At 40.9% G+C, this 17,737-nt stretch overlaps 1 protein-coding gene across 1 annotated transcript in view; it reads left to right on the top strand.

The window, feature by feature from the left end:
- Positions 1-17,193, top strand: part of RSBN1 (round spermatid basic protein 1) — a 39,374-nt gene extending 22,181 nt beyond the window's left edge. Inside the window, exons 3-7 of the mRNA XM_033918278.1 lie at positions 4,603-4,740; positions 5,739-5,881; positions 11,429-11,596; positions 14,214-14,322; positions 16,568-17,193. Coding sequence (XP_033774169.1) covers positions 4,603-4,740; positions 5,739-5,881; positions 11,429-11,596; positions 14,214-14,322; positions 16,568-16,978 — 969 coding nt within the window. The 3' untranslated portion in view covers positions 16,979-17,193. The remainder of the gene's footprint in view (positions 1-4,602; positions 4,741-5,738; positions 5,882-11,428; positions 11,597-14,213; positions 14,323-16,567) is intronic.
- Positions 17,194-17,737: the final 544 nt, after the last annotated feature.

Raw genomic sequence — 17,737 nt, 5'->3', positions numbered from 1 at the left:
AATTGTTTTCTGCTAAAATGCTGGCATGTTAGATTTCAAATGAATACATACGGTAGCTTCGATCCTGCCTATGCGGGGACTGAAGCAATTAACTGTGCTGTCCTTGGCGCATCAGGTTTACGCCTGATTTTTTTTCCTCATTTTAAACTTAGTCCTGATACCTGGCCATGGAAAATCTGTGCTAACAGCTAGTAAAGACATGCAGACACTGAATAACAAATTTGTTCCCAGTTATTTAGGGTGCTAAAATCCTAGTAATGTGTGTTTATGTGTGTGTTTGTTTGTTTGGGTTTTTTAAAGATTGGTATTATCCTTAATTAATGTTTCATAAATTTGTTTGGACTTAAATGACTCCTGGTTGATGCTGACAAACTCTTTTCTAAGCTCTATTGTTTCCTGTTTTACTTCTTGTATATCTTTATCATGATGTTTTATTTTTTCTTCTATTTGATTTAATTGAGGTTTTAACAAGTTAGGAATATTGGCAACCAGGTCCCAGATAGTTTCAAGTGTTACCTCATGGGGTCTCTGAAGATGAAAAGAGTAAGCTGTAGATTCTTCTCCCTCTGGTGAAACTGCCTGTTGAGCACTCTCCTGGATCTGTCCGCTCCCCTCTGCTGTCGACTCCTCTGTTTCTTCATACAGACTCTCTTGAAAATGTAGAGAGTCTGGATCCCTGCTCCCTCCATGGTTTGCAACGGCCTCCAGGGCAGAACACACTCTCTCTTTGGAGAGTTCCCCCGCCCGTGGGGAGCTGGTAACCTGAGGGCGTGGGGGCGGAGCCCTTGTGTCGGGGCTTAGCGTGGTCTCAAGTCCCAGAGAGATCGCCTCCGTTCTGCCCGTTCGGGGCGTCTTTAGCGGGAGCGCCTCCGACTGTAGGGAGCCCTGCATGCGACGGAACAGCTCCTCAATGTTACCCAAGCCGGGTCCGACAGAGCTCCACGAGGCCCCAGCCGTGCTCTGACCCCTCCGCTTGGGCATCCTGTGGTAAATTCGCCGGGGAATCCGAAAGTGAGTAAAGCGCTCACCAACGTGTGACGCTCAGTTTAGACATTCAGCGGCCATCTTGATCCCAGTTTGGGGTTGTTTTTTTTTGGGGGGGGGGGTTGTTGGATTTTGGTTTTTTGGGTTGTTTTTTTTTTGTTTTTTTTTTTTTAGGCTTGTCTCCTTTTCACCAACTCAGGACTGGAGTTGATTTTTAAATGTGTCCCTTCCTGTTGATGTGTAAGCCAGGAAGAGGAGATGTTTTTACCATTACTATTTCTACCTACCATTTCTGTATTCCTGATGCAGCAAACGGCCGCCTATTACTGCAGTGTTATGCGCAGTGTTTTTTTGCCGACGGTGCACATTCCGTCCCTCCACCTCTTTTCAATGTAATTTGTATGCCATTGGTCTCTGTATTGAGGAGTAATTTTGTTTTGTTTAAGGCTTAGAGCTTTTTAAGAGTGCTGTGCACAGAAGCATCAGTGGTGCATTTTATTTACTGGCATCTTATTAACCACCTTTATGAAGAGATTCATGCATCGTTCAACTGCATGAAGGCCTTTGTGTCCAGCAAAGCTTCTTACCTGTTGGCGTGGCTATGGGCAGGATTGAAGCGGTTTCAAAGAGATGTTGTCACTCGGCAGAGATGCAACATCTTCCTATTGCTCAAAACTTTGTTTTCCTGTCGAGCAAAGTAACTTTTATGCCAGTGTATACAAAACAGCACAGCGGTGTCCAGATCCAGTGTGTAATGAGGTGTGGGTGTTTGGTTTTTTTGTAAGTTAAGATGATCCTTATTAACTTAAAATAAACTTTGTTTTTCTATACCGCCTTAATCAAACGAATTCTAGGCGGTTTCCAGAAAAGAGAAAAAAACTGGACAATCGGTGAAATGCAAAATAATAAGAAAAGGAATACAGCCTATTATATTAAAAAGACATTAAAAATTTAAAATGAATGGAGTAAAATTAATTATGTTAAAGATAAAAGCACAGATTAAGAGATAAATTTGTCAAATAATACTGTCTTAATTTCTTATTATACTGTTACCCTCGAATTAAAACTTCAGCCATACAAGGAAGAGCTTCAAACAACAATCAACAGTGTCATTTTTAAAGGAGGGCTTCACTACTGCAGACCCAGTAATACTGGGTGCAAAAGTGAACCCCCTCCTCTATAAATTACAGTTGATTGAGGTTCTGTGCTTGAACTGAGGAATTTCAACAACCTTGTGAAAATCTAGGTTCGTCGCTCCATTCAAACTTCTGGCTGGCTTGTGACTTTTAATGGGGAGTGTCTTGAATTTTTTGAAGCAAAAAGAAGGGCGGGAATTTTAAAGTACACTTCTTCCTCCGTATTCACTGTGAAAGGGGATTAACAGATCCGCAAATACAGAAAAACTGTGAATAACTTTTTCATAGAAACATAGAAAATGACGGCAGAAAAGGGCTATAGCCCACCAAGTCTGCCCATTGCAATTAGCCTCCCCCCAGAGTTCATTCCCTTAGAGATCCCACATGAGTATCCCATTTCTTCTTAAAATCAGTCACGCTGCTGGCCTCAATCACCTGCAGTGGGAGTCCATTCCAACGCTCCACCACTCTCTCGGTGAAAAAGTACTTCCTGGAGTCGCTATGAAATTTCCCTCCTCTGATTTTCAGCGGATGCCCTCTGGTTGTTGAGGGTCCCATGAGACAGAAGATATTATCTTCTGACTCGATACGTCCCGTGATGTATTTGTACGTTTCAATCATGTCTCCCCGTTCTCTTCTTTCTTCAAGTGAGTACAGCCACAATTTTTTTTAGTCTTTCTTCATACGTGAGATCCTTGAGCCCCAGGACCATCCTGGTCGCCATTCGCTGGACTGACTCGATCCTCAGTATGTCCTTACGGTAGTGTGGTCTCCAGAACTGAACACAGTACTCCAAGTGAGGCCTCACCATGGATCTGTACAACGGCATCATGACTTCAGGTCTCCTGCTGACAAATCCTCTACGGATACAACCTATCATCTGTCTTGCCCTGGAGGAAGCCTTCTCCACTTGATTGGCAGCCTTCATGTCCTCACTAATAATCACCCCTAGATCGCGTTCTGCCTTGGTCTCAACTAAGGTCTCACCATTCAGTACATAATTTTTGTGCGGATTTTTCTTTCTTCGTATGTTATTTGCTGTTTTCTGTTAAACCATCGTGACTATGGTGAAACCGCAAATAACATGGTGGGAGACCTGGCCTGCTCTGAAGGAGAGGTGAAGAAAGTGCTGGGAATCAGCGATTTTTCTCTGTAAACACTTGGAATCGGCGATTTCTCTATGCAAGCGGATGTAATTTGGGGGGAAGAGCCAGCAAGCTAAAAAACGCAAATAATCGAAACCGCGAATACAGAGGGAGAAGTGTATTTGGGGATTTAATTACTTGCCTTTCAAAGCCTAAGCTCGAGATGGTGGTTCAGCTACAGCAGTCGTTTATTCAGGGTCGCAAGGAGTGTCGGTGGGGGAAAGAGAATCAAAGTCTGGCTTTCCTGATTCTCTGACGTCTAGACTACTCCTGTTCTCTATGCTCTTGGTTTTAGACACAACAAGGCAAGAAAAAAAATGGCTGAAAGTATGCCCCTGATGGTAGGGCAGCAGGGAATGTCTGGGCTGGTTGGCCTGATGGATATGGGGTGTGAATGATGGAGTATGTAGGACCATGTGTATTTGCACAAAGCGAGTTTAGCTACTTTCTCTCATGAGGGAGGGGGGGTTAATGTTGGTACTTGTGTGTAAGGCGAAGAGGGTGAAGGAGGTCTAGGCTCTTATCCCATGCCTTCCTCCTCACTCCCTCTCTCTTGTCATGGGGCTATGGGCATGTAGACTTCACGTCCCCTGTATCTTTCCACTCATTCTGTCCCTCACCCCTTCCACTCTTCTCTTTCTCTGCACTTCACACTATTCCTGATAACTCTGCTGCTTTGCATTCTAAAATCATATTTTTTGTCTGCCCCATCTTTTCCTCTCCCTTCCTTTCACCCCTTTACTCCTTTCTTCTCTTTTAAATACTGCCGCCTCTTTGAAGCTCAGCCTAATTTTGCCAGCAGCACCTGGGGACTCCAGACAGCTCTTCAGCACATCAATCTCCCTCCTCACTATGGCCAGAAGCGGGAGACTCCAGACGGCTCTTTAAACCTACTGATCCTCTCTTCTTTCTAGCAGGACCTGAGGACTCTCATTGGGTGGCGCTATCTGCCAGCTGACTCTGGGGACCATGTGGGCTCTCCACTTTTCCTGCTGCTCTGCTCTGTTTTTACAAATTTGTACACCGCCTAGAAGACTAATTGGACGGTATAAGAAATTTTAAATAAACTTGAAACATCTCACCTGGTGGAGACAGAGACTGTGTCTGAATTTAAGAAGGTGTGGGATAAGCTAATCTTGGTTAAGCAGAAATGCTATATTCAGCCACTGAAACCTGTGTGAAAATACTTAAGTTTGCAGTTAGGTAGAGAGCAGACGTGCTGAATCATTGAATCAATAAAAGAAACTGATCAATTAAAAAATGTTAACATACACATTTTTGTCTTGCTGCTGTATCATTTGATTCCAATTTTTGAACCCTTTTTTATGTACATTCAGGTCAAGCGGACGTACTGCTGTGGTACATACAGAGCAGGGCCAATGCGGCAGATCAGTCTGGTTGGAGCAGTGGATGAAGAAGTTGGAGACTTCTTTCCAGAATTCCTGGATATGCTGGAAGAGTCTCCATTCTTAAAAGTGAGCAGTAGTAATAGTAGTAGTTATGCCTTACCTGATGACTAGTCTAGTCTTTCAGGACTCCAGAAAATGACATTTCAGGAACTAGGGGGGGGAGGAGATGCTCCAGGTTGCACAATGCATTGGAAGAAAACACGAAAGGGAGGGAATGATGGATTTCAGTGTAAACATTGGCCAAAAGGTAAGAGATGCAAGGGCTCGGATATGTATAGCCCACTATAAACAAAAAAGAAAAATGGTGGGCTACCTGTTTCACTAGCCTTAAATAATGGATGAAGATGAAATCTGTTGTCTCCCTCTGCTGGAAGGAGGATATATTCCAGTGGTCTGGCATTGATGAAAAGGAAGCTTTGCTTTTCTATCTTAAGTGACCAAATTCAACTAGGTAGGGAAGCCTAGGGCCTTCCCTTTTAACTGACAATTTATAAGGCCTTTTGCTTTTTTTTTTTTTTTTTTAAAAGTAATATTGCTGAACCAACAGCCAGTGATCTGAACTCATGGGAAACCTTTTTTTTTTTTTTTTAAATAACTTTGCAAGGAGTGGAAATATAGTGAAATAAAAACTGTAGCTTTGAACCCCAGTTTGATGTCTGTCTTTTGAGTTTTCCTTGAATGTCTTTGAGCAAAGAGTTCTTTCCCAGCCTCAGACTTGCTTGGAAGCTTTTGGGACAGCATCCACTAGTTTTCTAAATAAGCAGATCATTTATTGGAGAGCAGATAAGTTAAAACCTGCTCTCCAGTAAATTGACCTTTTGCATCGTGTGTTCAATCTGCATCTTATCAGCCCTGCTCTAGCAATTTTGCAAATCAACGCCTCTCATTTGCTCATCTACTTGGCGCAGTATAGACGTGGGGCACTGAGCATGTGTCAAAACTGATCGGAGTTAGTTTGACATCCCTGCCAGCAGGGGGAGACAGTTTGTTTTATCTTTGGGACACTGTCTGTCTTAACTCCGCTATGAAACATGAACTACCGTTTTTTTTGCTTCTGTCTTTAGATGACATTGCCCTGGGGCACTCTTTCTACGCTCAGACTGCAGTGCAGGTCACAGAGCGATGATGGCCCCATCCTGTGGGTGAGGCCAGGGGAACAGATGATTCCTACAGCAGATATGCCAAAGTCCCCATTCAAACGTCGCAGGTAAGTAACTTTTTTTTGTGTGGGTTTGTGTATGTAAGTGTGTTTAAATTTTAATTTTAATGTAAATCCTTTTTTTAATTTTCTTTTTCAGGAATATATATTTTTATTTTAAAAATATAAAGCAAAACCTCTTTGTTGGACTCTTGGCTACATTTCTTGCTTGGTTTTTAGGACCTGAACACCCCCCCCCTTTTTTTTTTTCTAATCGACACAAAGTGAAGTTGGAAACTGGTGTGGTAGCCATATTGCTTTCTCCTGCTCATCATGATCAGTAGTGAATGCAGTGTGGATGGATTCTAAATACGAGAGTGAAAGAGACCTGCTTTTTACTCGCACCATTTTTTGTCACAGTACTGTGACAGTCAGACTAGGGTTACCAGACATCCAGATTTCATAAGAACATAAGAAATGCCTTCACCGGATCAGACCTTAGGTCCATCTAGACCGGCGACCCGCACACATGGAGGCTAAGCTAGGTGTTCCCTGATGAATACCTTGTTTACCCGTATCCCTCGATGTGATTCGCAAGAAGATGTGCATCCAACTTGCCCTTGAATCCCTGAATGGTGGTCTCCGTCACAACCTCCTCCGGGAGAGCATTCCAAGCGTCCACCACTCGCTGTGTGAAACAGAACTTCCTGACATTTGTTCTGAGCCTGCTGCCCCTCAGTTTCAGTCCATGACCTCTTGTCTGTGTCACATTTGACAATGTGAATAACGATGTTTCTTGCTCTATTTTGTCAAATCCTTTTAGTATTTTAAAAGTTTCTATCATATCCCATAAGAACATAAGAAATGCCTCTGCTGGGTCAGACCCGAGGTCCATCGTGCCCAGCAGTCCGCTCACGCGGTGGCCCAACAGGTCCAGGACCTGTTCAGTAATCTTCTATCTATACCCCTCTATCCCCATTTCCAGTAGGAATTTGTCCAATCCTTTCTTGAACCCCAGTACCGTACTCTGCCCTATTACGTCCTCTGGAAGCGCATTTCAGGTGTCCACCACACGTTGGGTAAAGAAGAACTTCCTAGCATTTGTTTTGAATCTGTCCCCTTTCAACTTTTCCGAATGCCCTCTTGTTCTTATATTTTTTGAAAGTTTGAAGAATCTGTCCCTCTCTACTCTCTCTATGCCCTTCATGATCTTATAAGTCTCTATCATATCCCCTCTAAGTCTCCTCTTCTCCAGGGAAAAGAGACCCAGTTTCTCCAATCTCTCAGCGTATGAAAGGTTTTCCATCCCTTTTATCAGACGTGTCGCTCTCCTCTGAACCCTCTCGAGTAACGCCATGTCCTTCTTAAGGTACGGCGACCAATATTGGACGCGGTACTCCAAATGCGGGCGCACCATCGCCCGATACATCACCCTCGCACTCTTCTCTTTTCGAGGGTGAACAAACCCAGTTTTCCGAGTCGTTCCTTGTAGCTCAGATTCTCCATACCTTTTACTAGTTTCGTGGCCCTCCTCTGTACCCTCTCCAGAAGGGTTATATCCTTATTTCCCCGGACATGTCCTTCTTTTGAGGACATGACCAGGGGTTTGGGTGGCTTTTCAAAACCCAGCACTTTGTCCAGGTTTTTAAAAGCTTTCTGACATAATCACATTGGGAAGGGACATGGGTGGATGCAAAACAGTGCGTGCACATGATGTCATTGTGTTGTGTCTGTGCACGGATGCCATCTGGAAGCGGGGCTGGGACGGGACAGAGGCAGTCCTGGGGGGGGGGGGGGCATGGGTCTGGATTTTCCCGAAGGAAAATCTGGTTAACCCCAAGTCAGAGAAACTTGGCAAAACTTTCAAGCTTTCAATTTGAATAATGAGCTGCTTTTCTGTGTGTTAACGTCTGATTTCTGATTGCTGAAATCTAAGTACATACGTTTTATGAGGTTTATTTTTATTTAGTATTTAGCTTGCACCTTTCAAGCACTCAGGTTCACTAGGTATTTCCCTGTCCCCAGAGAAATTGCAATCTAAGTTCATACCTGAGACAGGGGAGGGTTAACCCTTTCAGGACCAAGGGACATATTTGTCCCATAACTTTAAAATCCTATAAATTTTGATTGGGATAGTCTACAGTTCTAAATTTGATATGTACGGATTCCATATGATACTGCCTTTATGTAAACAAACTGGTTCCGACATTCATTCATTAGCGTCGTTGCCAGATTGACGAGAAGATTCACTTGCCACACTGTCCATAAGCCAGAAGTGTGATTTTTTTTAAAATAAAAATAATGATATTTCACAAAAAAAAATCAATTTTTTGGCATCTGCAAGCCCTTTTTACCATAAAAATGTCGTCAAAACCACAAAAATTGGCCTACGATCCTTATGGTCCTGAAAGGGTTAAGTGACTTGTGCCAAAGAAAAAATAATTGCGCCTTATTCAAAGATCATAATCTGCAAGTTAATCTCTTTTTTTATTTTTTATTTTTTTTAATTCTTTATTCATTTTAAAACTTTCAGCAAGTGTACAAATATATAATAAACACATTTAGCTTGAGCACTTGAACATCTTATCATTATATCTTATAATTAAAAAAAGTGACCCTCATCCCACCCTCCCTCAAAACCCTCTATTCATTATAAGATCATATAATTTGAATCCCACCCCCCCACCCAATACTGCATGATGTGAAATTAATAAAAAAAATGGCATTTAATCATGACAGAAAGATGTTGACGGCTCCCATATTTTAATAAAATTTTTATAATTTCCATTCTGTACCGCTATTGATCTTTCCATTCTATATATGTGACATACTGAGTTCCACCAAAAATTAAAATTAAGCCTACTGTGATCCTTCCAGTTATTAGTAATATGTTGGATGGCAACTCCAGTCAAATCATTAAAAGTTTTTAATAGAGATTCTCAAGCCAGTTCTTGGGGCACATCTCGCCAGTATGCATGCATTTTTCTCATGTATATTCATTGTGGCCATTCCTCCAGCTTCATTAGGTCCTTCCTCATGTTATCCAAACCATCTGGGGTGGGTACTCTACTCTTCTCTACTCTATTGTAAATTCTGGTCTCCTCCGCAAAGAGGCAAATCTTAACCTGGCAGCCTTTCAGCAGTATTGCTTACAAAAATGTTAAAGAACAAGCCCAAGAATCGAACCTTGAGGCACACCACTGATAACATTTCTTTCTTTCCTCAGAGCGATCTCCTTTGACGACTACCTTCTGTCACTTTCCGCAGAACCAGTTCCTGACCCAGTCCATCACTTTGGGGCCATACCAAGGGCATTTGGTTTCTGTGTGAAACACCGAGGGCTCCTTTTACAAAGGCACGCTACGACCTGCTAAAATACCGCGTGCGCTAGCTGCTACCACCTCCTTTTGAGCAGGCGGTAGATTTTTGGCTATAGTGCGGTAAAAGGAGCCCTTAGTCTTACCTAAACCCACCACAACTAGCTCCCTCTAGCCAATTTTCTGGTCACCTAAAGAAATTGATCAGATTATCTGACAAGACATGTCTCTAGTAACTTGAACACTGGTCCTGTTATATGTCACTAAAGTATGTCTCTTTTTGGTTTGTTTTTTTAAAATGCAGGACACCAGAGAACAACAAGCTTTTATTGGTTATGACAGGGGTAGCCATCCAACATATAACCAACAATTGGAAAGATCACAGAAATCTTAGTTATACATTTTGGTGGAATACATTATGCCATATATATAAAATGGAACGAGCAATAGCAGTACAAAGAGGGACATATACTAATTTTATAAAAATATGGGGGCCATTGGCAAAATATTGTACTGAATAGTCATCACTTCTTCTCTTCTCTTTCTTTTTTCTTCTTTGGCACACAAAAAAGGGGGGGGGAGTTGGAAATAATTTTACATAATGTTATAATATGATTTATAATATGTGTGTATTTTATTGAAATATATGATGAATGTTGGGTGGTAGGGGGGGTTATTGCTTCACTAGATTTTTATGTGTAGATATCAAAGTGATATTGTGGAATAATTTATTGTAATATCTTTTGTGCACTTGTTGTTCAAATTGAAAATGAATAAAGAATTATTAAAAAAAAAAAAGGAAACACCCCCCAAAAAATCAATGGGATATAAAGCTACAATAAGTCTGGATCTTTAAATACCTTGTTAAAGTGAAGATAAAAACATACACCAGATATATCAGTTTACAACACTTATAGTGCTACGCATCTTGTGAGACCGTTGTGTGAGAAAACAACCCACTGTGTTGACGGCTCATTGCTCTCAAATCACTGCACATATATTTTTCTTCTGGTTTTGGGTTTTTTTTTTTCTTATTTTTGAAAATATTCATACAGTTAAAGTAACCATTGTACTTGGGCTTTTAAAGTTGGGTAACAGGTCCTAAGTTTTAAAGTTGAGAAATGGGTCCCGACGCATTTAGCCAACAGGCTGCTTCAGAGAATCCCAATTTAAGCATGAATCATTTTATTTGCAGAGTCTCTATAATAAAGAATATAAAAACTGAATCAATGCTTTAAAAAAACCCTCTTTAGTCTGCATATTTTAACACTGTAATTCACGGCACTAGGGCAAAATGCTCCATACCTGCTTCATGGTCTTCCAAGGTTTGTAAGATGCCAACCCTAAGGCTCCGCCCCCTTTGACATTCTAAAAAAAATCAGGAAACGGCACAAGACGAGTAGCATTATAAGTGTCGTACACTGTTTGTCTTCATATTTTTTTATTTTTTTTTAAAGCCACCTTCATCTAATACAGGGGTCTCAAAGTCCCTCCTTGAGGGCCGCAATCCAGTCGGGTTTTCAGGATTTCCCCAATGAATATGCATGAGATCTATGTGCATGCACTGCTTTCAATGCATATTCATTGGGGAAATCCTGAAAACCCGACTGGATTGCAGCCCTCAAGGAGGGACTTTGAGATCCCTGATCTAGTAGGAGGTGTGAACTTGACAGCTTATGGCCAGTGTTGGGGAACTAGTAGGCAGAGGGCACTATTTAAGTAACCTTCCTCTTCACAAACCCAGCGCTTTAAGAATAGGCTCCCAGAAATTCCATCAGTCGACGCACCTATGTCACTTACTTTCACCAGATGCTGCTTATTGTATGTTTTACTATATGTCTATATTGTAAATTATGCCATCTCTGTCTTGTGGATGTATGTTGTAACCCGTTCTGGGCTCCTTTGGGAGTCTATATATTTGTCCTAAAATTTTAGTTTAGTTTTTTAAAAATATTTTTAATTATTTTTGATTGGTTATACGACTTTCTTAAAGCTTAGTTTACCCCCACTTAAGTGTATTTTTATTGTACGCTGCTTTGATATTTGAAAAGGCGGGATAACAAAAATTTTAATGAACTTGAAATAAATAAAATAGACGTCTACTCTCTAATAATCCTGCAGCAAATACATTTTCTTGCATATAGGCTGTTGAGGGCACAATGTGCTGTTTAAAGGATAACTCTCTAGGTATACCCAGTTACAGGAAGTATTTTTATTCTGATTTGAAAGACTCATCTGGGACCATTTCAGCAAACCGTAACATTTTATACAGTTAACATACTTTTATTTAATCCTGCAGATCAATGAATGAAATAAAAAACCTCCAGTATCTACCTCGGACCAGTGAACCCCGGGAAGTTCTGTTTGAGGACAGGACAAGAGCACATGCTGATCATGTGGGACAGGGGTTTGATTGGGAGAGCACAGCTGCTGTGGGCGTATTGAAGGCTGTACAATTTGGAGAATGGTAAGTACCCCGTTTCCTCCCCCCCCCCAAATAAGACTTATCCCAAAAATAAGCCCAAGCATGATTTTTAAAGATGCTCCTAATATAAGCCCTATCCCAAAAATAAGCCCTAGTTAAGATCGACCCCTCCCAAAGCCACCCCTTCTCTAAATGTACCCAACACTCCCCGACTCCATCCCTGACTCTGGTGCTGCCTGATTAACCAAAAAAGCTTGGACTCGTCAATTCAGCGATTCACACCCTGTTGAGACCTGACATACCTCTGCTCTGAGTCCTCCAAAAACAGCTGCTGTCATTGTGTTTTTGGAGGCCTTGGAGCCGGAGGTATGTCGGTCTCACAAGGGGATGGGAGGGAGGGATAGAAAAATGCTGCACATGAGGGGAGGGGGAGGCAGGAAAAGAGGAAGAATTGGGGTGGAGGAGAGGAAGGGAGAGATGATTGTTATACATGAGAAAAAAAAATGACATCCCCTGAAAATAAGCCCTAATGTGTTTTTTGGTCCCAGAATTAATATGACACTGTCTTATTTTCGGGGAGACACGATAGAAGACAGTGTGTAATCTGGTCCATAAAGAAAACAATACTAGCTCATAGTATGCAGAATGGCAAAGGTACATTTGGATAGCCCAGGGGTGGGCAATTCCAGTCCTCTAGAGCCACAGGCAGGCCAGGTTTTCAGGATATCCACAATGAATATGTACGAGATGGATTTACATGCACTGCCTCCTTGAGATGCAAATCTATCTCGTGCATATTTATTGTGGATATCCTGAAAACCTGACCTGCCTGTGGCTCTCGAGGACCAGAATTACCTACCCTTAGGATAGCCTAACAGCAATGGTGGCTAAACCAGTGCATTTTTCTGCTGAGCAGATGTAGAACAAGGAAGAAATTATATTACCAACACAGGAATAGGGCAAGATGTACTGAGCACTTTATAAATAAACTAAGAGTAGCCCTTGGTACATGGACCCTTTTATTCAACAGTAGAATGAAGACATACTATGTCATTTTAACCAGTTTGGAAAGAAATTGCAAAATCAGACCGTTTTAGGTATATTCTGATTATCAAGAACTTATCTTGTGCTTGAGCAGACACTTTCTCCAAGGGCTACTATAAACAAAGTAGAAAATATTTTTAAAAGTTCTCTAAAATGTAGTAACACTTGTCTCTCACAGGCCCAAGGTAGTAGGTAACGTAGATAGTCCAGATGAATGGGTTGTTTCCCTCCACCAGCAAATAATAGAGTGGAGAAAATGAACCCTTTGGCCTCAGTATAAAGGCCTAGTGCAGCCTTGGAACCCTGCAGTATTTCTCTGCCTCCAGCAGATGGTATAGGTTCTGAGGCAGTGGTTTTGTTTTGCTAGGCCTGACTTCAAGTTGGTGGCATAGCGAGGGTAGGCGGTGCCCCTCCCCTACTGCCCCACCCCTATGCCACACACATGTCCTCCCTTCCCCTTAGTATCTTTTTTTTTTTTTTTTTAATCTTCGCCAGTGCGAGCAGCTTCTCCGGCCTGCTGCTCATGCTGGCGTTGGCTTTCCCTCTGAGGTCATTTCCTGGCCCTGTGACCAGGAAGTGATTTTAGAGGAAAACCAGGCCAGAAAAGTTCTTGCACTAGCGAAGATTTTAAAGAGTTACGGGGGGAGGGAGGGCACGAGCATGGTGTTCAGGGGGGGTGGAGGGCAGAAAGATGCCAGTTCCCCCACCAAGACTATGCCTGGGGTGGTCTGCCTCCCCCTCCCCTCCACTTCACCACTGCTTCAAGTTGTAGACTTGAAAATAGGCAATGATTCATTGAGAAGGTGCCTTGTAGTGTTAGGCACAGGAGTTTTCTGAGCACACTTAACCCATTAAAAAAAATAATGTATGAGGATTGATTAAAACACTATAATAACATTGATATTTAATTGGATTGAAGACACCCAGATATTTGTGTAAAGTAAAATTTTATAAATAGCTACACGCACAAGTTAATATGCAACACTAAATTGCATGAGTCTGAAGTGGACAGATGGGTCTTATGCTCCTGCGTGTATGAATCCATGCTTTCAATGGAGAATTCCTGAAACACAAGTTGACTTTCCCACCTCCTCTGCTTGGATATTCATGTCTCAGTTGACCTGCTTTCTGATTTGTGAATAATGGAAAGCATACTTTGAGTATTTACACTTGGGGTGGGTGGGAGGATGGGAGGGTATTATTAACTTGATTAGGGTAAGGTTATTAGGAAAATCTGTGTTTATTGAATAACCATTGAATGGGTGGGTGGGAGAAAATGATTGGTCATGTATAATTGTAAGTTGAATGTGCTTGAATTGACGTATTATGTTATATATTCATGTATTGCACTATTGAAGTATGGAAAATCAATAAAGAATTAAAAAAAAAGAGAGCACCTTGCCAATTATAGGATTGTCAAGCCATCCATCCTATAGGTGGCTGCATTTTTTTAAAACATCTGAATTGCTTTAATCATGAAGGATAACTATTTTGGATCCAGGCTGCTCGAAGGGTTTCTGTTGGGTACACAACAAACTGACGTCCTGCAAGTGTGTTCTAAATCCACAGCCTTATAACATGCTCAGATCTGAATGTCTGCTTCCTGTGTTTGTAGGAGCGACCAGCCCCGCATAACCAAAGATGTGGTTTGTTTCCATGCTGAAGACTTCACTGAGGTTGTGCAGCGGTTACAGCTAGATTTGCATGAACCACCTGTGTCCCAGGTATGTTTCTTCAAGATTGTGTAATCATATTTTTGATTTGTACTGCCAACACTCTTCTCATTTTTTAAAACAGCTTTTTGTTAGAACATAAGAATAGCCTTACTGGATCAGACCAATGGTCCATTAACCACAGTAGCCTGTTCTCACGGTGGCCAATCCAGGTCCCTAGTACCTGGCCAAAACCCAAGGAGTAGCAATATTCCATGCTACTGATCCAGGGCAAGCAGTAGCTTCCCCCCTATGTCTTTCTCAATAACAGACTATGGAGTTTTCCTCCAGGAAATTGTCCAAACCTTTCTTAAAACCAGGTATGCTATCCACTTGGGTTAACATGTGGTTCTGTGGGGGTTTTTTTTTGTTTTTTTTAATATAGATATAAGGATTTGCTGCTATCTTACTAAGAACTTAAGTATTGCCAGATCAAAGGTCCATCAAGCCCACTATACTGCTTCCACCAGTGGCCAATCCAGGTCACAAGTTCCTGGCCACAAGCGTAAAAACAGATTTCAGAAAATGCACTGCGTTATTCCTGGGACAAGCAGCATAAATCTATCTTAGCAATGGTTCGTGGACACTTCTTGTAGGAACTTGGCCAAACTTTTTTTTAACTCTGCTATGCTAAATGCTTTTTTTTCCCCATATTCTCTGACAGTAAATTTAAGTTTAGCTATATGTTGAGCAAAGAAATTTATTTTCGATTTTTAAGATTACTACTTAGTGGCTTCATTATGTGTCCTCCTAATCCTTCTATTTTTGGAAAGAGTAAGCAAGCAATTTAACACTTAACATGGTCCACTCCATTCAGAATCTTGGAGTCCTTATCATATTTCCCCTCAGGTGTCTCGTCTCTAAGCTGAAGAGCCCTTGTCTTTGACATTTCCTTATGGCGAGGGACACATGTCCAGTGTTACTCAGGTTCCCTCCCCTCCATTCTGTGCATTTATTTATATGAGTAGAAGCACAGTGCCTGGCTGAAACAGAAGTGCTATTTTGTCAAAATGTTTGACTTTGCATTGATTACTATGGACAATATTTGTTTAATCTGGTACGATGCAAGTTTCAAGTTTATTATGTTTCTTGATTAATCGCTTAATCAGACTTCTAAGCGATGCACAAATTAAAATTTACATTTTTAGGTGACAATACAATAAATAATTAAAAAAAAGACTGAATTACACTCAATTTAACATATTCACAACATTAGGTAAGGAGGAAAGAAATACAAATCTTTAAAGTAAAGAGAGAACATTAAGGGAAAATACAGAAGGTTAACAAAATAAATATAATACAAATAGGATGGGGTTAGCTAGATAATAAAATTAGTTTGCATAGGCATCCTTAAAGAGGAATGTTTTTAAGTTACTTTTAAATTTTCCAAATTCCTTCTCTTCCCTTAAGAATATAGGGAGGGCAATGAAGGGATAGACAGTAGGTTTTGTTCATTGGATCTTAAGTTTCTCCTTGTAGAATATGGAATTCATAGTTTAAATAAGAAAGCGGGAGTCTTATTGTAAATGGTTTTGAAGGTAATTATACAAAGTTTATATGTTATTCTATGAATAACTGGAAGCCAGTGGGCTTTTTTAAGTAGAGGTGTTACATGATCAAACTTTCCTGATTTGGTTATAAGTTTAATTGAAGCATTTTGTATAATTTGAAGACGTTTTATTTCATGTAAAGCAATTCCTTTAAAAAGAGAATTGCAATAATCGATTTTAGACATCACCAAAGAGTGAATAAGAATATTAAGTGATTTGGGACATAGAAATTTAGAAATAGATCTTTACGTAGTCTGTAAAAGGTAGTTTTAACAATGTTACTAATATGATCGTGAAAATTTAGTTTTATCGAAAATCACCCCTAAAATTTTAATATTATTAACTGATTGTAAGGGGATTTTTTGAATAGAGATTGGAGTAACAAGAGGAAAACTATCTTTCCATGGAAAAAGCATAACATTAGTTTTTTTAATGTTTAGAGCCAATCTGTTTGTATCCAGCCAATGATAAATTTGGTTAAGTTTTTCATTAATCTGTGAAATTTCAGCAGTATTATTATTATTTAATGGATGCAGTAGCTGGATATCATCAGCGTAGGCAATTGTACTTTGCGATATGTACTTGTCATCAAAAAAATGTTTGAAATTAAAGCATGGTATGATACTTACAATATCAGTCAGTACACCTTAAGAAAGTATTGTGTTGAATTTATACTAACTGCTTCATCTCGTGCTGTTCCTTCTCAGTGTGTTCAGTGGGTCGATGATGCCAAGCTTAACCAAATGAGACGGGAAGGTATCCGTTACGCCCGCATCCAGCTGTGCGACAATGACATTTACTTCATCCCCAGGAACGTCATCCACCAATTCAAAACAGTGTCTGCTGTGTGCAGCTTGGCCTGGCACATCCGGCTGAAGCAGTACTGTCAGGGGGGCGAGAAGAGCCCTGGCAACTTGAACTGCAGCGCCCCTGAAGGAGAGCCTCGGCGCTCGAGCCTGAAGGCGGAGCCTCTAAATGCTGCTGTGGACATGGCGCACCTTACAGCGGCTTTAGCATCGACATCTGGGCTTGTCCTGCAGCCACTTCGGGCATCAATTCCAAGGATTGAGTCGGAGCAAGAGCAGCGCACGGAAGAACCCTGTGAACGGCCTGTGTAGTAGCATAATACGCAGAAGCACTTGCGTGGGTTTGGAATTTTTTTTTCAAAAGGAAAGAAAAAGAAAAGAAAACTTTTTAAAATTTTGATGTGAAGTTATAGTTTTATAACTATCTTATGTTTTAAATTTTAATTGAGGAACTTTTTACCTATTCTGTAAGGAAAGGTGACATTCCACAATGTCTGAGCAAATCTTTTTTACACAGATTATAATTATGCTAGATAGAATTGTATTTCATTTATATATATGTATGTATATATATATATATATATATATATATATATATATATTTTTTGTTTTTACTTTTTATCAGTGGCCTGCCACTTTTCTGTTCTAAGGAATGAGGCAATTTTAATCCTGATCTCTCAGGATGGAATTCCTAACCATTTCTTCCCCGTTCCCCCCCCCCCCTCCCTCCCTCACCAAGGAGAGGCAGATTCCCGAACTGCTTGCAACTGTCACAGAATCCCTGGTGTTGGTTTTTGGATTTTGTAGTTTTTGTTTGGCTTAAAATCTGTTAAGGAGGAACAGGGAGAGGATTGGGAGTCGAGAGCTAGCTCTTGAAAGTGCTGTAGCTGTTTGCAATTTTAATTGCTCCTGTGGGAGGGTGAGGCCTGGAAAGCACATGTAAGATTTGAAATGAATAGCTATTTTAGTGCAAACCTCTGGTCTTTATGGGCTACATGTACAATAAGTCAGGTTATTGTAACCCTAACAAATATGCATATGAGGGTTTTTTGGTTGTTTTTTTTTTGTTTG

This window comes from Geotrypetes seraphini, chromosome 13 (genome assembly GCF_902459505.1).
Source record: "Geotrypetes seraphini chromosome 13, aGeoSer1.1, whole genome shotgun sequence".
Lineage (NCBI taxonomy): Eukaryota > Metazoa > Chordata > Amphibia > Gymnophiona > Dermophiidae > Geotrypetes > Geotrypetes seraphini.
This window is presented reverse-complemented; position numbering and strand designations above follow the sequence as displayed.